The sequence below is a fragment of the Abramis brama genome, assembly GCF_963993115.1.
Source record: "Abramis brama genome assembly, chromosome: 5".
NCBI lineage: Eukaryota > Metazoa > Chordata > Actinopteri > Cypriniformes > Leuciscidae > Abramis > Abramis brama.
This window is the reverse complement of record NC_139967.1, coordinates 11,349,331-11,373,003: the sequence shown is the minus strand read 5'-3', so window position 1 is coordinate 11,373,003 and position 23,673 is coordinate 11,349,331. Positions and strand designations below refer to the sequence as shown.

Below are 23,673 nucleotides of genomic sequence, written 5' to 3'. Positions count from 1 at the left end.
TTGACAGTCATGTTTAGCTTCTTCCATTTTCTAATGATTGCTCCAACAGTGGACCTTTTTTCACCAAGCTGCTTGGCAATTTCCCCGTAGCCCTTTCCAGCCTTGTGGAGGTGTACAATTTTGTCTCTAGTGTCTTTGGACAGCTCTTTGGTTTTGGCCATGTTAGTAGTTGGATTCTTACTGATTGTATGGGGTGGACAGGTGTCTTTATGCAGCTAACGACCTCAAACAGGTGCATCTAATTTAGGATAATAAATGGAGTGGAGGTGGACATTTTAAAGGCAGACTAACAGGTCTTTGAGGGTCAGAATTCTAGCTGATAGACAGGTGTTCAAATACTTATTTGCAGCTGTATCATACAAATAAATAGTTAAAAAATCATATATTGTGATTTCTGGATTTTTTTTTTTAGATTAGATTATGTCTCTCACAGTGGACATGCACCTACGATGACAATTTCAGACCCCTCCATGATTTCCAAGTGGGAGAACTTGCAAAACCTCACTGTATATATAAATAGATAGATAGATAGATAGATAGATAGATAGATAGATAGATAGATAGATAGATAGATAGATAGATAGATAGATAGATAGATAGATAGATAGATAGATAGATAGATAGATAGTGTATATAGTATAATAGTCTTTTTACAGTTAATGAAAAACAATGCAAATGAAAGATGTCAGGAAAAATGCATCCATTAAGGTGTAGTCCATCATTATCTACATTACAATCCAGCTGTTACTAATCCTAATCTTTACATTACATAATCAGATGGCTTTGTTCCACTCCACAAGAACAGGATTTGCTCCTACAGTGACGCAAGCACTTTTCATTTTACATGACATGCTTGTTTCTGTGTGTGACGACTGTATTTTAAACCAAATATGTATCATTCTGCTGTTGTTCAATTGTCATTTGACCTAAACATATGTGTCACTAGTAAATTTTAAAATATTTAATTAAAATAATATATTTTCTGTTCATGTGTCACATAAGCATTTCCTAACCATATCAGTGAATCAGGAATCAAAGAAAAATAATACTAACATTTGAGCAGTGATCTCTAGATAATAGCTGTCACACCAAAGCCTCTATTTTGAGCACGTAAGCCTCTTAAGAGAGGGCAGATTTTAGTCCATATCGACTGATTTATTATACTCAGTTATGACCTCAGGACACTTCAATAAAACAACACCAAGAAACTCCAATAAAAACAAACTGGAAAACATATTTGTTTTTGTTTGTACAGCAACTCAATTTAAAAAAGTGACACTTTGTAGCATTAATTAAATATTAAATAAACAAATATATTTGATATGATCTGAGAGAGCCATTTACATGACCGTTTGAGTTCAATTCAAATTTTGAATACCCAAATGTGCACATGATGGAGTTTTCAACTATGTTCCAAAAGTAAACCTAAAATTTCCCAGTTATCTTACACATCCAAACTGATATATATAAAATATAAAAAATAAAGTAATTTGTGCAGTTACGAAGGCTTAATGGTTTGTCAGATAAAATCAACTTCACCACCTCAGTCATTAAAACAGCAGACATTAATATTAATTTAATTACTTAAAATCTAATAAAAATATTAATACTAATAAAAACTACAAACAAAACAGGCCACTTTAGTCCAAAACACATTAACTACTGCAGAACCAGAGCAATAAATGTGATTTCTTTTAATTAAAACATAACATTTAAATAAAGTTTGAAAGCATCAAATCTTGTTGAACTGGAAAACATGCATTTCATGACAGACACTATATTGGCGAACTTATGTGACTATGCATTTGTGTGAGTGTTCAACCTGGAAAAACACTTGTAACCTAATCTATTACTGAAGATGTCCCAAGACCTGGACAGAATGATGATACATTAATTTTGCCTGTCATCTCTGGGAATTATATTCAAACTGGCCATCTACTCATGGCTGAAAAGCACAGTCTAGCCACAAACACAGAAATGACTGCTGGGAATATTGCGTCCGCTCTAAATGATAGTGTGGCAGTTTTCTGCATAATGTTTCACACTAACAGGCCTTTCAAATTTACTCATCTGAAACCTCCTGCTAGCCTCTTGCTATCAATACCTCTCTCTTTCTTTAATACATTCACTTTGCCCTTCTATTCTCTACACACAATGCTGCTTCAATCCCTAAGAGAAAGAGTGTTATGTGTGTGTGGATTTTAACCTGCCGATCATTCGCGAGTACTGAGCAGCAGGACAATAATCCAGGCACAGAGGGACCTCCGTCTGAAGAGAACACACACACAAAGCTGAGCCACTGGCCTAGAATCCAAACACACGATCCCTATAATTACAACACTTTCTCAAAGTGGTAAAAAGAACATTGCTTTTGATTTCAGGCTTTCCGACCGACATAGCCAGACAGAGTGCCTGATATCAAGTGTTTTATTACTTCATGGTTGTCAAATGTTATTAGAACATGTTTATAGTTCATGTGATGGACTATACCTTTGCTTATTCTGCTAGGACACCTGTGTCCATATACTGTATACACAATACTGTGTATAAAGTTTGGGGTCGTTAAGATTTTTTTTATGTTATTGAAACATAACCTCTTATCCTAAACAAGGCTGCATTTATTTGTTCAAAAATACAGTAAAACACTCATAATGTAAAATGCCATTACAATTTAAAATAACTAGCCTAATTTATTCCTCATTTTCAGCAGCCATTTCTCAAGCCTTCAGAAATGTTTCTTTATATGCTGATTGGGGCTCAAGAAAAATGTACCTATTATCAAAGTTGAAAACAGTTTTGCTGCTTAATATTTTCATGGAAACTTATTTTCAAGATTCTTGAATGAATAAACTGTTAAAAAGAACAGCATTTATTTGAAATAGGAATCTTTTGTAATATTAATAAATTTTGTCAATGTCACTTTTGCTAAATTTAATGCAGTGGTTCTCAACCTCTCCTGCAGGGACCCCCTGACAGGCCATGTTTCTGTTTTAACCCTGAAATGGCACACCTGATTCAATTAATGAGTAGTTATTAGAGTAGGAAGAGTAGGAATTAGTCAATTAATCAATTAGTCAACTACTCATTAAGCCTTTAATTAATTGAATCAGGTGTGCCATTTAAGGGTTAAAACAGAAACATGGCCTGTCAGGGGGTCCCTGCAGGAGAGGTTGAGAACCACTGATTTAATGCATCCTTGCTAAATAGAAGTATTAAAAAAAAAGTAATGGTAGTGTATATACACATGACACCTCATTATAAACAATGGTAAACATATCATTAAACTGCCCATTTCATTTTACATAATTTTTACTCAGAAGTTCACTCAAAAAATTAAATTAAAAAATAGAAAGTCAGTAATTTGCACAGTCAAGTTGTACCAAACAAAAACAAAAAAATATATATGAACCAACACTTCTCTGACCACTATAACATCTCAAGTCAAACATGATCAAACCACTTTTATGGTTGCCAAAACATTTCACAATATATATATATATATATATATATATATATATATATATATATATATATATATATATATATATATTAACCACTTTCCACTAATAATGTGTAAAAATTACATTAACCTAATCTAAATATGTCAATATGAAAGTAATGACAATATTGGAATAAAATGGAATAGAAGATTGTGCTTTTTGAATAGAAGAACAAAATGCATTAAATGTCAATCCCAGTCCTATTCTCTCTCTCTCTCTCTCTGGTAATCACTGTAACTGCAGCTGATTCTCACAGCTCTTCCTGAGCAATTGCCAAAATTCTCTATGGAACAATCCGAAAATTGGGGACAATTTCTGGGACGCACAAAACCTCTTGAGAGGCCATCAAAAAGCTATTTAACATTTGTCTTTACAACAGAACAGGGTCAACGGTAAGAAACTAAAGTGTGTGTGTAATTTAAAGCAGGAACAAATAAACAATCAAACAAACATAATTTCCTACTCTATGAAGAAATACAGAACATAAACAGGTTTTATATAGAAACAAAGTTACCCTTTACCCTAAAATAAATATTGTTGTTTATTTATAAACTATAATGTTTTCTTGTACATACTGTATATAACATGTCTGCACATCCAGTTTGATGTGCTCATAAACCCAATCTTCCACAGCAAAGCAGTTTTGAGTGTTTTGAGCAAAAGGACATGCATTAGGTGCAAATTTGTCCAAAAGCATGGAAACACAAGTCAAAAACAGCAATACTCACAACATGAAGTCCTGTTCCCAGCAGGGCTGGTCTCCTCGCACCGTGATTGTTGTGCTTTTAACATTCTGGACCTTCAGCGTGACGTACACATTAAACTTGTCTGCAAAATAACAAGTAACCAGGTTAGAACATTAATATCTATTAGATTCTTAAATGGTTCACCCAAAAATGAAAAACCTATCATCATTACACCTCTTCATGTTGTTCCAAACTTTTATGACTTTCTTTCTGCCATAGAAAAAAAAAAGAGAACTCTTCAAGAATTATACTGGCCCACTAAATGTTAACTTTTTTTTTTTTTTTTTTTTTTTACTTAGTTCAGGAATCCATATTTTTATGCATAAACGTCATGGCAATCTGACAAGTATTGTAATGGAAAACTGAGATGTGACATTCCTCTAAGTGTGTGTGCGTGTGTTAAATATTCATGGTTTTATGTAAATGCAATAGTTATTATGTGCAGCGACACAGACAGGTTGAAATAGGCAGCCAGAGGTCAAAACAAGCAGGCATAATTAAACCTAGATATAAAGTGCCACAAGAGTGCAATGAGAGCTGCAATATGAAGACAAATGCAAGTGCATCTATCATCTCTCCATAGATGGTTCTAGTAAAGCAATTCCCTGTACAAATCTCACTACTAAACATTTTGAGAAACTGCAGTCTGATTTGAATAATATGGACACTTTTCATTGATCTTCTGAATAGTGAAATGTTGACAAAGTAACTTTCAGAACTCCAAAACTTCTAGTCCAAAAAGTCATATTTACTAAACTACAAAGCATGTAAGATTTTAGAGGAAAATTAAAGGGATACTTCACCAATTAACATTAAGCTTTGTATCAGTAGAAACCCGGTAGTATTTTTCGAATGACCGTGCTTCCCTCCCTCATGTCCCCCTGAGACGAGAGATTTCTGTATTGTGTGTCTGGAGAAAAACCTCAGATGATGCAAAAATCGTCATTTTGTGTCATCGGAGGCTTTTTTGGCCAGAGGCTAGAGACTACAGGCAGTAGTAGGAGCTAGTTCTGCATGTTTTCAACCCACCCATAGAGGGGGGAATCTCATGATAAGATGGCATCTTTTCAGTTTTGAGTCAACTAGTAGCCTAGTTGTATCATTTCTTCCGATACTGCCCTCTGTAACCGGTAGGCGTGGCTTGGGAGTGGCCTCGTAGGGCAGCGAAAAAAAAGCGCTGCCCTACGAGGCACCCACCGGGTAAAAAAAAGCGGGGCCCAGAGGTGGGATCTCTGAGGGCCAAAGTCCCTGGCATCTTGGCCCATCACCCGCAGTTCAGGTTTCATCTCGAGGAAGTGGTGTAGCACCTGCAACTCTGCATAACCAATATAGGTGGTCCCTCTTAGGGAGCAGGACACTTCTCACTTATTTGCAGGCATTTCACAAGAACGCCTTCCTCTTCTTGTCACTTCAGTCCTGATGAAATGTCCTTAACTGCATCCGTGCTTGTCAGTTTACATTTTGAGGAATACCAGACTCCATCAATAATTTTTTTAGGAAATACTTTACACAAAGAAATAAAGGAAAAAAAGAAACCAACCCGCAATCATCCTCTCTCACATACAAAAATGGATACACTTTTAAAAAAAACAAAAAAACTGTGTCCTACTTTCCTTTTAGTTCTCTTATATTTACACAAGTTCAACATGTCTAACATCACTTTAAGGCCTGTTTCTTCTGCACACATAATCAATGCAAGTGGGGCAGATTTATTTCAAGGCCCATGTTAACAGGTTAGGAATCTTCACCATTTCTTCAAGGACATACAATGGATTGTTGCATTTTACTATTCAAAAGTTTGGAGTTGGTAAGATTGTTTTAATGTTTTTGAAAGAAGTATATTATGCTCACTAAGGCTGCATTTATTTGATCAAATACAGAGCAAAAACAGTAATATTGTGAAATATTAATACAATTCAAAATAACGGCTTTCTACTTTAATATATAATAAAAAGTCATTACTCCAGTCTTAAGCGTCACATGATTATTCAGAAATCACTCTAGTGTTCTGATTTGATGCTCAAGCAACATTTCTATTTATTATGTGGAAAACATATTTTCAGGATTCTTTGATAAATTAATTAATTAGAATGTTGTTATAATTTGATGTACAGGGTAATAAACTTGTACATTAATATTATTGTGAGAGGAACTTAACTTTTACTTCTTATTTTCACTTCTCCACAAAAATTAGCTATACTATCAATTGGTTATTTGCGATATTGTCATTAACATAAAAAAATACTGCAAACATCTTTTAAACAAATGCATACAGTATATGTGCCAGCCTACAATAAGCACTTGGAACTTAAGACTGAGCAAAGGAAAAAAAGTAGATCAATCTGCATCTTGACCCAGGACTATGTGTACTGAATTATATGTTCTTATGAAGACCTCAAAGCAGATTACCAAACTGACAGACAGCAAGAATCATATCAAACGGGTGATTTCTAAAAGAAAAAGGCAAAAATAAGCAGAGGAAAAAAATCTGAATGAGAAAAGCATCATTACCAAAATTGGACAAAAATTATTATTCTAAACTGAACTATCATTTCAAATAAAGAATTTATTATTTCCAGGAAATACTGTTTCCAGATAATGTTATCTCCATAAAACAATATGACCCTGTGATTCCTCTAAATTTAGCTCATAAATATCAGCATGGGTTGAACTTCTCATCCGTGGATATTAATCAGTAGTAGATACAGCTCAATGACATTTCTATTTACAGTGACATTATTCATCCAATCAAGAACTTTGGCCTGAGAAGCCCTCACAGAAACGGAGAAACTGCATTTGTACAGTCTTACAAGGAAATCTTTCTTTAAACAAAAAGGCTTTCTGTCCTTCACTTTTGATTTTTTTTCAACTCAGTCCAGTGGCTAATGAATCCTGCAGAAAGGAAAGCCCCAGAGAAAATGTGTCCTTCTCTGAAGAAGGTGTCTCAATCTTTCCACCCAAGATTATCTGGCACGGCTGACAGATAGTATAGTCGTGATCTTAACTCTCCAATTCTCCTTCCCTAAACTTCTTTATTTCCAATTTTCCTTCTACCTTTCACTTACCCAGGTCCAATTTACCTTAACTGTCAGTCTTGAGAAAGACAGAGAGCAGAAACACAGAAAGGTGAACATGGTACAAAAAATAATTACAGATGACATCTCTGTCGATCTCAATTGTTTCTCCTATTGTCAGCAGTGAGATTACATAAAGAAATTGTAGTTCAATAATAGTTCATCCTATTTCTGTCATCATTTACTAATTTATTTTCAAGTCTTCTGGTCTACCTTTATGATGCTATTATGCATGCTGCAAACTATAAAATACATTACAACATAACAAAAATACTATTTATTTTACATTTACTAAAATGATTTTAAATAATTTGAATTAAACCATATGAAAAAAAAAAAAATGTTTCTCATATATACAGTATATATATATATATATATATATATATATATACAGTATATATATTTTTATATATATATATATATATATATATATATATATATATATAATGATTCTACCTGATTCTGCTCTGTAATCCTAAAACACAAACAGTATTATCAAAACTTGTTAAATAAATCAATTGACCACTACTATTTATCTAACTGTGCTCTATTGCCAAGATGACAAAAAAATATTTCAAATTGAACTCAACAAAAACATTTTCAAGACCAAACAATGAGGGCTATGCGATCCACATTTATTGTATTGCACTATATTCTTACTACATATCAACAAGTTGTCTCATTTGTTTTTATATTTTCCTCCTGAGGCATTTCCAGAGAAACATCTGAGACAACTGATAAATAAAATTCACCACAATTGTAAACTGTCAAGTCTTCTGGGTTCTAAAAGAGCAACAGCGATAACTGTCATCTGGGTGTATATGCATACATTAGTATTAGTGTAATCCTTAAGGGTCAAGTGTCGTGTGTTTGTCTAGGTGAGAACTAGACAGCTTTTCTCAAGAGGTAATGCTAGTTTAATGAGAATTCCTCTCTCTCTCCCTCCCTCTGTCTCTCAGCAGACATGCTGCAAGACCCTTAAGTGTAATCTCTGTCCCCATGGATTCATCCTTATCCCAGAGCCTAAGGAGAGGGACTCGCTTCTACAGCCCGCTCTTGATATGAATGAAGAGCAGAACTGGGGCTGGATGAGAGACAAATAGAGGGATAGAGCTGGAGAAAATAGAAAAAGTCAGAGAAGGGCAATTGATTCTTTGTAAGAGCTGGGCTGCTTCTGTGTGTGTGTGTGTGTGTGTGTGTGTGTGTGTGTGTGTGTGTGTGTGTGTGTGTGTGTGTGTGTGTGTGTGTGTGTGTGCTGCATGTATGTGTGTGTGTGGGTCTGTCATTGTTAAAGGGTAAGAAGAAGGGATTCAGCTAAAGTGGCAGAGCAAATATTACTCAATAGACTATCTTCTCATAATAATACATTTCTGACCTTGCAGGTTAAATACAAACCCTTTAAATCAAAAGTTAACAGGTACACAAAGAACAGTAAGCAAAAGAAATGTATGGCTGGTTTAAGTCACAAAAGGAGCCGTATGTAACATTTGATGATCTACTGTCTCTCCACTAGTTATTCTCCCTTCCTCCTCAAATGTCCCCAAGCAAATAATTAAACACGTGCCCATCCCAGCTGAAAAAAACATTTAGTTACCAGTAGGGATGTCCCGATCCGATCACGTGATCGGAAATCGGGCCCGATCACGTGTTTTCAGACTGATCGGAATCGGACGTTACCTCCCGATCAGGACTCGGATATATCTCATTATTTTTTAACACATCTATAGTTATGCGGTGGCACAGAGTTACGCCGGTTTCACACTGCACGCGTTAGCAGAGTGTAAGCAGCGCAGTAGTAGTGCATATGGTGAGCAGGAGCAGGACACGCGCGTTTTGCTTTCACACTGGCAGAGTTTGTCACGCGCGGCTGAACCGCGGGTTCTGTAGGCTACAGACAGAGTACTCTATAATGGATAAGTTGGCATTGCTTTTTTTCGTTTTCAAATACATTTAAGAAAAAAGACTTGTCAAGAAGCTTATTTTATTAATAATTTCATATAGCCTAACTTTTGGTTCATCTTTGTTTTTATTGTTCTGGCAACAAGTTTGTTTTTGGACATTTGTTTTCTTTTTAAATTGCTGTTGGTCATTTGATTGACTGTTTAAAACACAATAGATATCATCAATGCACTTTTTGGATAAAACTGCGGTGTATTATGGCCATGATCAATGTATTGTCACTTTAATTCAGCAAAAGCGGCGCAGCAAAAATAGACTCGGCGCTCCTGCTCTGCTCTGCTACGCACTGCCGCACCACCTCTGCGCGCGGTGTGAATGCTCTAAAGCCTGGTTTAATCTGTTAACATGGGCGGCGAAAAAAATACGCACTGCACGCTCTGCTAACAGTGCAGTGTGAAACCGGCGTAAGAGTTAGGAGTGCAGTTCCTAAAAGCACATTACTGGCTTTGCAAACACTGTAGCACTTTTATTTTTTATTTGTTTACATGCCTGCCAGGTATTTTAAGTTGAGGTGCTATTTGTTTATATATTAGACTTTTTTATATTTACTGTTGCACTAAAGTCCAAAAGTGAAGAATTTATGTATTACTTGATTGTTCAAGCTACCTCACAGAAGTGCTCTGTTTGTTAACAGAGTTGTTGAATGTTAAAATAAGGTGAATTAAATAAAAAATAAGGAACATCCTGGATCTGTTTTTTCGCTCTTCTTTATTCTTTTTTTATGTATTAAGTATCGGATCGGGACTCGGTATCGGCAGATACTCAAAATCAAATGACTCGGACTCGGACTCGAGGGCAAAAAAACCTGATCGGGACATCCCTAGTTACCAGCATATGCTGGAGATGGTGGTGTACTGGTGTGGCATCTTAACTAGCTTGATTACTAGGCTTCTTAAACAGCTTAACCAGCCGTCCTTGAACATTACACTTAACACTAGGTTAACAGCTTTTTAACCTTGGGTTAAGAAACATTCCACACTTTTTTATCATGTCCAGAGTCAAAGTGAGCTGCCAAAAGTATACAAAGACTGGTTACTAACACAGGGTAAAGTAGAAACAATGTGGGAAAAAGGTTATTACATTAACCCAGGCTTTGTTGGGCAACAGCATGGCTTAGTTAACCATCCATACCAGCAGCAATCCAGAACCAATCAACATAAATAAAGCAGTCTTCTTAAGCCCCTTTTACAGGGATAGTTTGATTTTGCCAGTGCATGGTTTTCTGGAATCTGTGCGTGCATTCACACATATCCCGTAAAAACATGTGACATCGATGTGACATGCAATTTACGGGTGTGAGTTCAGTCATAGAATCGGTTGCTACTCCCGTAAATAACTGAACTATGTGTGAAAGTCACCATATTAAGGACTCAACTACAGAAGAGCTTGAGATTGTCTACGCTGGACGCAACAAAGCAAATCTATTGGTTCTTTGTGTTGGAAGTAACGCAAGTGCTTAAAGTAAGTCAGAAATAGAACTTTAGTTTACTGTTGTGGATTTGTAGTGTCATGTTGCATTGCCTCACATCCAGTGTAGACAGCATCACTAATTATAATGAGTTCTGTCTGCTTTTGTTGAGTCACACTGCTCTGGTGTAGACAAATCCCTATCATACACCCTGCGCAATGTGGCGCCAGGCTCGACGCAAGTGTTTTTTGCTAGTTTCAGCCCGACGCAGTTATCAATTTCACGTCCTGTGAAAATGGCAAATGCATTTGTGCCCATTTGTGCACCCATGGGCGTGCTGGTCTGAAAACGAGGTGTGTTCAGGAGCATTGTTGGCACGTTGCTATTTTGAGGCAACTGAAATAGACTGTGTCATTGACCAACTGAAACGTGGTCTAAACTCAATAGTGCAATATTTTTTTTGTTATTTAAAGAGCGTGTTAAAAATGTGCGCCTATAGGCTGGTCCACAGCGAGCATACACTGCGCTTATTACACACACAGGGACGCGCAGCAGCACACAAACCAAACCAAATATTAAAAATAAAAGGATTACAATGTAAAAGATTAATATTGTGTACATAAAGATATGGTGGAATCCGGCTTGTCCCATAGATGGTCTGCTTGCACGCTTTAGCCTCGCGCACGAGCAGATCCGTTTCCTCTCTGGAGAAGCGTACAGACTTTCTGCTTGCAAATTCCACCATGTAAATAGCAACCCGCCGTGGCGCAACTGGCTTTTAAAGGAATGGGAGATGAGACTCTTACTGGTTTATTGCACATTACGCCCAAAACACACCCATTACTCATTAAGAGAATAGGGATAACCATTTTAGACCATTCGCTGGGCGCGCCGACCAAATAGGGCCCATGGTGTTAGAGGGTTCCCTCAGGCTGTGTATTCAAGAACAAAACATTAGAATGACTAAACTAAAAAGTAAAATGAAAGTAACAAGCATGTGTATTGCTGTGCAACAATTTCTTTCATGTTTTCTGTATGTTTTATACATTTCTAAATAAAACAAGTTGGCTTAAATGTGTGGGCTTATTAGAGTCATTTCATAATTTGAAAATTAAAAATTAGCAAAAGTTAGTTGCAGCTTGAAATCTGCATTTCACAAAATTAAAGACTGAGGACTCAAGGACAGCAAGGAAATATACACAAATCTCTTTTTTAAAAACTGTAGACAACAAAAAAGCTTAACCTTTAACCATTGCTTTTCAATCTGTAGACCATGTAACGTAATCCTACAGTGAGGCTGCAGAACCACTGAATCATGTTTGAAGGGAAAAAAAGCCAGCATTAAATGGAAATACAGAAATGAGGTGTGATTTTTGTGATTAATGGTCTAATCTCGGCCTAGGGTGAAGCAGGGAAATGATCAAATATTCATATCATTCTAAATCTCTAATTACCATGTACGTCAGACTCTTTTGCTGCTTCTCTCTCAAACACCAATAATAATAATACCATCTTCACCAGAAAAAAAACCTTCCCTACACCTAACTTTAAACTCTGTGTAAGTTACATCTTTACCCATTTGGTTAAGGTTTACTTTATTGTCCATTCTGTTTGTCACAGAGCGGAAATTTGTCTTTGACACTGGTCTCATACATACAGTAGCCTATATACATAAATACATCCACATAATTGCTTAACAACACAACACAACACAACACACCACACATTGACAACACAAACAACCCACATCATTCCTAACATATATTTTTTAAATCATCTAAACAATCAATTAAAAAGTGCTACAATGCCAACCATTCTTTTGTATTACTTCAGAAAATAATGCAATATAAAATAATCATTGCCATTGGAACAAACTATTTTTTTATACGCATTTATTCTGGCCAAAGGAATTCTGAGTCTACGCCCAGATGGGAGCATTTCAGAAGTAGAGTGAAAATTGCAGTTTTTTTTACCCACTTCCTTTCACAAGATTCCTTTATACACCCTCGCTCTCTCTCACTGTCCCAGAGTGCAAAGGGGCTCCCAGGGATGCCAAACCTGATGAATATTTAATTTTTGATGACTTATGAAATAAATAAGTCATATTTGCACACGCCTGGGCCTGTACTGCTGACATTTAACAGCTATTTGAAGAAATACTCCCACAAGTGATGTTAAAAATAATACAAAGACACTTCAGTACAAGCAATAAATATAGCCCATATTACAGAGCACCAGTTAAACTAAAATCTACTGCCAAATAGCTGGGTTTTTTTTTTTTTTGCTCCCTTTTGAAGTTCCAGTCATGTCTGACAACTGAATATGCTGGAGTTATTTAAGAGCAAAGTGTTATAACTGCACTCCCTGCTATCATCTATGCAAGGCTGCATGGATGGGTGAGGAGTCCTTGCCCAGAGAGGTATAGTTTGTATACCTCCAATACAAACTACTGTATATGCTAGCTGTCAATTATTTTTGACAATAGTGGTCCTGACAGGATTGTTACTTGAGCAGCAGATCAGCATATTAGAATGATTTCTGAAGGCATCATGTGACACTGAAGACTAGAGTAATGGCTGCTGAAATTTCAGCTTTGCCACCACAGGAATAAATTAATTTCTTCAGACCAAAAACAAATCTGTGTTTAGAAACGGTAATTTTTTAGCCCAGAAACAGGAGTTAGGTAACAATGATAGGAGTAACAATGATAGGTTTCCTCATTTGATGCAATTAAGCATCACCAGCTGTTAAACTTAAGTGAGAGCCACTTTCACTTTTCAATAAGAATCCCTCAGCGGCAAACATAATAGAATCTTATTAGGAGTCAAACTGCATTTCATTCTGGCACAGTATTCAATTCTGTGCTGTGGGTGGGACACTCTGAGAAGAGGCTGAAAAGGCTTTTTCTGTTATTAGCAATAAATGAGATTTCTATGGGCTTATCTGTCACTCAGAAAGACCTCTGTTCATTTGGGAGGCTGATGTTCTGCTGCTGCAGGCGCACACACACTCCCTCCATCTCACCCAGTGATCTTAGTCTCATTTATGGAATTGTCACTCTACATGAGGTCAATCAAGAGATCATGAATTATGCAGCATCATCAGGTAATGAAAAACACCATATATGCAAACATATTCTAGATGCACATTCAGATGAATGAAGTGTTTAATGTCTTCTCTACTAGCAGCACCAAAGAGAACCCCAAAAATAGTGACCGTCTCTTCAAATAAGTTTTAAATACTCTCTAAATGCCACTGGCCGGACCGTTAGTTCCACCAACTCATGCCATTGGTTGAGCTGAGGTTTATATGTTTAGCCCAGTCTGGGCAGTCAAAAAGTAGATTGCAATTCTGTTTGATGCTGCTAGTTGTGGAGAAATTACACACTTCACCTTTAAGGAATTTAGCAGATGGATGGATGGATGGATGGATGATGCAGGGTGAAGCAGAAGCAGACATTCGTGGTGTGGGTGGCACAAGGAGAATGAGAAGACCCAGACGCAGTCAATAAGAACAGAGAAAGTCAGAGAGAGACAAAAACACTAGCTCATTAGCTTCTCAATAGATTCATTGGTTAGACTGAAAGATATGCATGTACACATATAGATCCAGTTGCCTTAAGTTGTCACTGCAATCTTCACCTAATCCAACATCCTTTTAACTTCAATATCACCACCTTGTGCCAGCAATTCTTGAAATATTCTGTGTCATAAAACCACACATAACAGCAACAATTCAGAATCACACATTCTAGATTCCTAAACTTTTCCCTGGCAGACTGCAGGGTGTCTCTCTGAAATTGCATCATAGACTGGAGCTGGAGATTTTCTCATCTAATTTCTTTCCTATAAAGGGGTCATGAACTGCATTTTTTAAATAATGTTTCCTGAGGTGCACTTAAAATGTTATGATTTTTACATAATTTTCATAATTTAGTAAATAAAAGCCATTTTCTTTTAGTCCTCTGATTTGAATGCTGTTTTGCTCTGTTGTGAGACTTCAATGTAAACGAGCTATGATTGGCTAACACCTTTGCATATGATATACTCTAAGTATTACACGTGGAACTCTCTCAAACTTTTACTACATTGTTACTATTACAGCTGTGAAGATTAACGAATCGTGAAAAGGGTTTATTATAGCATTACATTTAAATCTACTCCCGTTGCATGAAATCAGTGGTGAGCATTGGAGCCGATGACAGACATGTCTGTTGAGAGCATGAATGCAGTGATCTCGTCATTGCAACTCGATTTCTGCACTCTCATGAATGCTTTCATCATAACAGTGCAAACTAGGGCTGTCAACGAATATTCTAAATTCGAATATATATTCGAATAGTTTTAAAAAACAGAAATTCGAATGTGAAAATTAATATTCGAATGTGGAAAAACCATAACGCCCACGGTAGCAGAGGCGCGGCTGTCTGCTTTGCGAGTGGGCGCGCTGCCTGAGAGGTCAGGGACAGGTCACAGGAAGAAGCGTTAACGGTAAACAGAAACATTACTAAAGAGTAGGCTACGGCTACTGTACTGACTGAATAGATATTGCGCAGCATGAATAAGGTAGGTTAGATACAGCAGTTCCATGCACTGCAGGCTTCCACTGGTTTGATTATTTACCGTTTCATGTCAAGGAAAAGTTCAATTTTTACCACAGCACAGCTCGCTCGGAGCGTTCAATGTCGGATTCGCGTCTAGTTGGACGTTTTGGACGTTCTAGTTGAAACATTTTGAATTCGCGCGTCAAAAGAAAAGTTTGATGCGCGGAGAGCGTGATGCCTCATTCGCGCCACAAGACCTCCAGACGCGCGTAAACGCGTCTTTACATCGACTTAACGTTGAAATCACTCGCGCCAGACGCTCTATTCGCGTTTGGTGTGTGAACGCAGCGGGTGAGGGCGAGAGAGAGATGAGTGCCTGCGAGTGAGCGAGCGAGAGTGAGGTCTGCGGTCTTGGCCATTAGGAGATTTACTTGTTTGTTTTTGTGTAGGTAATACGTTGTCAAATATGTTTAAACTTAAATAAACTACCTATACAAGTAGTTATGTCTCTTTGTATTAATTTGTCCTGTTATTGACGTAATGTGCGTCATTGACAAAATGGCAACCAGATGTTCGAATAGTTCGAATATTCGTGTGTTTTTTAGAGGGAATATTCGAACGTCATTTTTGAGCAATTTTGACAGCCCTAGTGCAAACACGATTTACATAAGATTGATAATTATTCATTGTGCAGTGTAGACAGCGTCATTGATTACAACGGGAGTTTTGACGAGAGTCCAGAACTCAGTCACTGGTAAACTCGCGCTGTGTGATTGACAGCTCCAGGGATTATAATGGGAACATTGCTTTCTGTATATAATTTAATCACAATTAAAGTAACTACTAAGAAAAAACAAAGTTGGCCGTTTAGTCACTACTGATGCATAAACAGCAATAAACAATTTTGAGGCGAACATCTGATTGGACATGAATCATTACATTATGCATTAGAATTAACAGGGTTTGTGTTACAGTTGTTGTGGCATTACTGTCGGGCCCATATCTCACAGTAAAAGTTTGTTTGCAAAGCCAGCGCAAAATTGCGACTGATTCACCAAAGAATTCACAGTGAAATGTACAGAACAAACAAATTATGCTCTACTGAGACATTCACCTATCTGAAAATAAATTACCACTTTCCTAGCACAATCCGAAACGAGTCGTTTTCAGAGCTTGGTTTCAATAAAAGCTGTTTTTGGACTAACGGGGAGGTTTTAAGTTGGGTTCTAAGTTAAGGTTATAAACCTTACTACGATGTTTTTATAGTACAATGACCTCTTACATGTTAATAGATCAAGGACAAATTAATTTCTCAATCCATGACCCCTTAAAGACTGATCATAACTTTATTAAAATTAGTTACATAGAAAGGTAAATTGGTCTAATTTAAATCCGAAAAGTAAGACTGATTACCCTTGGCTAACTGCTAGTTGGTCAGACTAGTTAATAAGACAAAGTCTTAACATGATGGCTGTGTTTATGCAACTGGCCCAAGATTATAATTTGTAATCTGTCTGATAATGATAAAATTATAATTTTCATGTTAAGGCTGATAATGGATACATAGCTAGCTATATTAAAAATCTATACTATTTTGTCTGAATAATGTACAGTATAAAAAAAATTGATTCATTTTAATATTTGCTGAAAACATCAAGATAATTTAAATAAAAGAAGGGATATAATTGCATTCAATTCTAGTATCGGCTGTCATGACTAATACTTACAAGAACTTACAAAAAAATATTAAAAACAATCAATTAATGTAATTTTGTTTTCAGTGCTCCTCTGCAAATCTTAAAGTATCAGTCACTGAAAGGCATACACATGTGTGTGCGTGTGTGTGTGTGTGTCTGTGTGTTTATATCTCTCATGAGAAAAGAGTGTAATATGTGTTATAGTAGAGTGAAAATCCCCTGAGAGTCTAGTGCTTGCCTGCTGGCTAACAAGTAAACCAGTTCACTGTGTCTCTCCAGTCCAGTCCATGCCAAACTGGGCTGCAGCATGAGTCTGATTCAAGCACTTTATTTTAGAAGCAAACACTCATCTGAATGACAATTGTCTGAATGAGATGTTATTTTTTCCTCTTTGAATCTAAGGCAATTGTAGAGCCACAACTGTTTCATGCATGACGCAAACAGTCCATTACCTGGAGGTCCTTGTAGTTTGGCCTTTTTCACTGAAAAGGAAAGAAAAAAAGACAAAGTAAGTGAAAGCCACAAATAGCAGAAAAGTGAGGTTTTTTTTGCAGTAATACCTGATGAAAGGGAAAAAATACAGATACAGACAAAACACTGCTTCATAAAGATTTAACCACATATATCCAGAGCAAGTTCGAAAAAACGACAGGGTTTAATCCCAACAACCAACCTGTTATTTGCTGGCCTATAGCCAGTACAAATTATTAAACCTCTCCCAAATGATTTCCACTAGGCCTACCTGGAAAAAAGTGTTAGCAATTACATTTTAATAGGAGCTGTTCGGCTGACACAAGAGTCAAGACCCTGAAAAGTAACCAATCATTGTTCAAGGGACACGGACATTTTGGAGCAAATCATTTGAACCCTAATTGCCATGTGACTAATTACTCTAGACTATATAGAGGCACATAAATTTACATAATGACAACACTGATTGACTGATAGCACCACAAGAACGTGACAGTCCCAAACCGCTAGTGTCAATCCAGGACTAGTGTCAATCCCATCTATCTAAGGACTCAAAAAAACATTGCTTTCAAATGGTCGGGAACAAATAGGGATTATGGGGACACTAGGTGGTCCATGGAAAATTAGAGAAATTTTGAGTTTAACAATATTTGTGGTCAGAAATCATGAGATTAATCACAATTAATTTCTTAAATTCTTTTGAAAGCCCTGGTTTAAAACTATAAGAATTTTTTTTATTATTATTTATCGATCTACCATTAGTGGGTGGAAAATAATATGCTGTTGATACAATGCAAATTAAAAATTCTAAATAATTTAAATAATTTGCTTTTTGCTTTAGCACCAGTGTTGCTACTGTTATCTAAAACCATTAAGAATTATTTTTATTAATTGAAATTAAGCTTAAATAAGTGTTTAAAAAAACTTTAAAAATAAATATTATGAAAAATTTAATAATTAGAAATGTTGCCTTGGCAACTAACTGAAATAAACTAAAATTACTAAATCTACAAATGACAAACAAAAACACATAAAAATAAACTAAAATTCAAATGGAAACTGGAAATATAAAAATAATAGCTACAAATATTAATAAAAGCTGAGCTAATACAGTAATACTTAAATAACACGGTTTAACACAATGACTGATACAAAAGTCAATTATTTAATTTTAGAAATAACATGTTTCTTTATATAAGACAAGATAATATGTTTGAAAACCCATCTTAGAGAACAAGATGTAAAGGCACATTCACACCAAGGATGATAACTATAACTATAACGATAAAGATATAGCTTTAAAAATGTAAAAGAATAGCAGAGTCCTCGCCACAACTATAATTAATGGCACAGAGAAACGATATGGTTGGAATCACTTTCACAACGATTTTTTCCAGCTGATGAACAATAAAAACATTGGCGGCCAATCAGAATCCATTCTGCTTTAAAGAGCTCAAGCATTTAAAGGGATAATTCACCAAAAAATGAAAATTCTGTCATTATTTACTCACACTCAAGTTGTTCCAAAACTACTTCTTCTGAACACAAAAGAAGATATTTTGAAGAATATGGGTAACCGAACAGTTGATGGGCCCCTTTGACTTCCATAGTATTGAGGGGGAAAAAAATACTATGGAAGTCAATGGGGCCCATGTTTGGTTACCCATATTCTTCAAAATATCTTCTTTAATGTTCAGCAGAAGAAAGAAATACAGGTTTGGAAACACATAATTTTCATGTTTGGGTGAACTATCCCTTTTAAAGCGGCAGAAGGCAAAACAGCGCTCACTTATAATAAACAGAACAATATTGTGCATTGGCGTGGTGCTAATATAGTTATCGTTCTTGATGTGGGCTTTACATTATTCACAGGCTTTAAAACGTTGTAGCAGAACTCCTCTGGTTAAGACGACATGCCATTATCTAAACTTTCGTGATAGATCTGATTCAAGAAAGATACCATAAGATATCCAGCAAGCTTTGAATGTAATTTTTGGTCAGATTAGAAAAACAGAGGCTACAGCGAGTTTACCACTGGCATGCACACATGTGATGCGGCGGCCTCATACACGTAGACCCACACAGCACCAGATGGCTGGAGGATTACACACAAGCACTATCCCTCCCCCCAACACCAGCATCGTGCTGTATCCATCAAACTTCACTTTCCCCTACTGCCTGTGTTTCCTCTCTACATGTGGAGAACAAACTTCTAAACAAATGAACTGAGTTCTCAACAATCCAAAGCAACACAAAACACTGCAAAACAAATCTGAAGCTCTACACTTTTTTTTCAGTCTTAAAAAAAAAACGTAACCATAAAACATGGCCTGGAGCAGAGCGCTGATAGAAAAGGAGGAACATAATTATCCACTGTTGCATTCATGATGAGAGCAAATCATATTTATTTGTACCGTTATCCCAGAATATCTCTCTATTCATCATCGAGATGTCAGTCTCTTTTGATTTTCTGTATATGCTTCCTCTCTCACGACTGCTGACAGCATGACAGATCTTTGTGACACAAAGGACCTCACAGAACAGCAATTTACTCTAGTCCAGACAAACTAAAATCAATTGTATTGGATTTATAAAGAGAGGAAACTCCTATAGATAGTCTAAAATTTATGGCATGCTCATATGCATGCATTTGGTCACTGGAAATATTCAGTTTACATACCATTTACTTCTAAGGGCAGAATATTTAGCTGCTGTAAACTATTCCAAGTCACAATAGATCAACAGAACTGATAAATTAACCACTAGAACAGTCACCACTATTCTAAGTTGATCTATGTGGTTGCCAGTGGTTTAACACAGTTATAGTCACAATGAAACAGAAGTAACAACAATTTTTTTCTTTCATATTGTGACGTATAAGTGTAATGTGGGGAGGGGGACTTGATTTTATGCATCAACTGATGATTGGATTTTGAGATGTAAGCGTTCCTCTCCAAAATGGAGGCAGATGAATGCAAACTAGCAGGGATGGGGTTTAGGAGGACTAAATACTTGTAAAAGTACTGAAATACGTCACCAGAAAGAAGTCTGTCATTTTCACTAAAAGATACAATTATGACATATTGATTAATTTTGATTACTAGTAGTGATGGGTTTATCATAGTCTCATCCTCAGACGTCATGCCCACGGACCACTGGCTGAACGTCTGATGGATAACACACACAAAATGGGAAACACTTTGGGAGTTTCAAAGTCGTCATCCGATTAGATGAATTCTACAGGATTTCCAGGAGACATGTTTGTTTCTGGGAGACGGTTGGCCTGGAAACAAAGCAGTCGTGATGCCAAACCCCCTCATGGAAGAAAAAAACCATTGTGTTTAAAACTGACAATAAGCGCTTATCAGGACCAACTAAGTGCTGGTTTTTCAAAAGTATGTGTATGTGAAGTTTGTAGGGCCACTGTTGCAGTAAACTTGCACATTGTTCTTGAATTAATAATTTATTTGATGCATGCCAATCTGTTATCTTAGGGCCATCGACTTCACATTCTCATGCCCCTAAAAATGACGCAGAACAAAAGAGCAAAGAAGAGATGTCCTATCTGCCTGTCAACGAATGTATTTCGGTTTTGCATAATTTGGCCTTGGCTGTCTGCATTTTATTTTTTTTCTTATTCTGAATGTGATCAACATTTGCGTAACTTGCTGTTTTGGGGAATTTGTAAGATTTAAATTATATTCTGCAGAAATTAACAAAAAATTTTTTTGTTAATTTTGCTGAACGAGACTGAGACTCATAGATCCGAGTGAGTAAAATTATCCCATCACTAATTACTAGCTCAATATTTTCATGAATTAAAATGGGTGATATTTCATTTAATTTAATAAGATGGGTGAATTTTCATTTAATGCCGACTATGAACATTGCTGACATGTACACTGAACAAAATCATAAATGCAACAGTTTTGTTTTTGCCCCCGTTTTTCATGAGCTGAACTCAAAGATCTAAGACTTTTTCTATCTTTTTTCTCTCAAATATTGTTCACAAATGTGTCTAAATCTGTGTTAGTGAGCACTTCTTTGCCGAGATAATCCATCCACCTCACAGGTGTGGCATATCAAGATGCTGATTAGACAGCATGATTATTGCACAGGTGTGCCTTAGGCTGGCCACAATAAAAGGCCACTCTAAAATGTGCAGTTTTATCACACAGCACAATGCCACAGATGTCACAAGTTTTGAGGGAGCATAAGGCGTTTCAGAGAATTTGGCAGTACATCCAACCGGCCTCACAACTGCAGACCACGTACCACACCAGTCCAGGACCTCCACATCCAGCATCTTCACCTCCAAGATCGTCTGAGACCAGCCACCCGGACAGCTGCTGCAACAATCGGTTTGCAAAACCAAAGAATTTTTGCACAAACTGTCAGAAACCGTCTCAGGTAAGCTCATCTGCATGCTTGTCGTCCTCATCGGGGTCTCGACCTGACTGCAGTTCGTCGTCATAACCGACTTGAGTGGGCAAATGTTCATTCCATGGTGTCTGGCACTTTGGAGAGGTGTTCTCTTCACGGATGAATCCTGGTTTTCACTGTACAGGGCAGAGGGCAGATGGCAGACAGCGTGTATGGTGTTGTGTGGGTGAGCGGTTTGCTGATATCAACGTTGTGGATCGAGTGGCTCATGGTGGTGGGGTTATGGTATGGGCAGGTGTAACGAACATAGGTGCATTTTATTGATGGCATTTTGAATGCACAGAGATACCATGACAAGATTCTGAGGCCCATTGTTGTGCCATTCATCCACGACCATCACCTCATGTTGCAGCATGATAATGCACGGCCCCATGTTGCAAGGATCTGTAAACAATTCCTGGAAGCTGAAAACATCCCAGTTCTTGCATGGCCAGCATACTCACCGGACATGTCACCCATTGAGCATGTTTAGGATGCTCTGGATCGGCGTATACGACAGCGTGTTCCAGGTCCTGCCAATATTCAGCAACTTCACACAGCCATTGAAGAGGAGTGGACCAACATTCCACAGGCCACAATCAACAACCTGATCAACTCTATGCGAAGGAGATGTTGCACTGCGTGAGGCAAATGGTGGTCACACCAGATACTGACTGGCACACCGGTGCAATAATCATGCTGTCTAATCAGCATCTTGATATGCCACACCTGTGAGGTGGATGGATTATCTCGGCAAAGGAGAAGTGCTCACTAACACAGATTTGTGAACAATATTTGAGAGAAATAGGCCTTTTGTGTACATAGAAAAAGTCTTCGGTCTTTGAGTTCAGCTCATGAAAAATGGGGGCAAAAACAAAAGTGTTGCGTTTATGATTTTGTTCAGTGTAGTTAGGGTGATCTGGATGGTTGCTGGGTTGTTACTTACAGGCTCAAGTCAAAAGAGCCCTCAAGTCTTTGTGATATTCACATGTTTAGGTAGGCCTACTGGGTTAATGCAAGTGTAGAGGATTATTTTTTTCTTATTCTATTGGAGAATAAAGTTTAAGGTTTAGGGTTGGGGGTTCGTTTAAATTCCCAACTATGAGCAACAGTAATACCGATACCTAACCATACCTAAACAGGTAGCCCCATTCCAATCTTACACCATTGGCAGAGAGTTGCCTCCAAGTTTACTAATTTGGCTAATAAATGCAGCCTGCGATTAAACACCCGTGGCCATCAAAGCGTCAAATGATTGCAGACTTAAAGGGTTAGGTCACCCAAAAAACAAAAATTCTCTCACCCTCAAGCCATCCTAGGTGTATAGCCTATGACTTTCTTCTTTCAGCCAAACACAATCGAAGTTATATTAAAAAATATCCTGGCTCTTCCAAGCTTTATAATGGGAGTGTATAGAGACCTTTTTTTAAAGCTCCAAAAAGTGCATCCATCCTTCATAAAAGTAATCCATATGGCTCCAGGGTGTTAATAAAGGCCTTCTGAAGTGAAGCGATTCGTAATTAAAATATCCACATTTATAACTTTATAAACTATAGCCTAATCACTGGCTTCCGGTAACCTCCGTACGCGAGTCTAGTTCTAGTCATTACATATTGACAATCGCAATGGCGCAGAGGATAAAGCAAAACAAAAGAGTGGTCACGAATTAGGCTAGAAGTCTAAAACGAGAATTTTTAAATAGAAATGACAGAGGATTTCGTTAAGAGGAGCTTGAGTTTGTTGCCCAGCCCTATTTGATTGAATCGCGAGAGGCATCTACTGACCTAACCTTACGCTACTCCTACATCCTTCATGCGTCGGGTCAGAGGTCACTCTTTCGACGGAAATAGACT

General features: G+C 37.1%; 1 protein-coding gene across 1 annotated transcript in view; it reads right to left on the bottom strand.

The window, feature by feature from the left end:
• LOC311083067 (uncharacterized protein) overlaps positions 1-23,673 on the bottom strand; it is a gene marked incomplete at its 3' end in the record, with an annotated part of 45,986 nt that overhangs the window by 21,113 nt on the left and 1,200 nt on the right. The window contains exons 2-3 of the mRNA XM_084114318.1: positions 17,380-17,409; positions 4,229-4,328 (exon numbers count right to left, since the gene is read on the bottom strand). Of these exons, the coding sequence (XP_083970444.1) occupies positions 4,229-4,328; positions 17,380-17,409 (130 nt within the window). The remainder of the gene's footprint in view (positions 1-4,228; positions 4,329-17,379; positions 17,410-23,673) is intronic.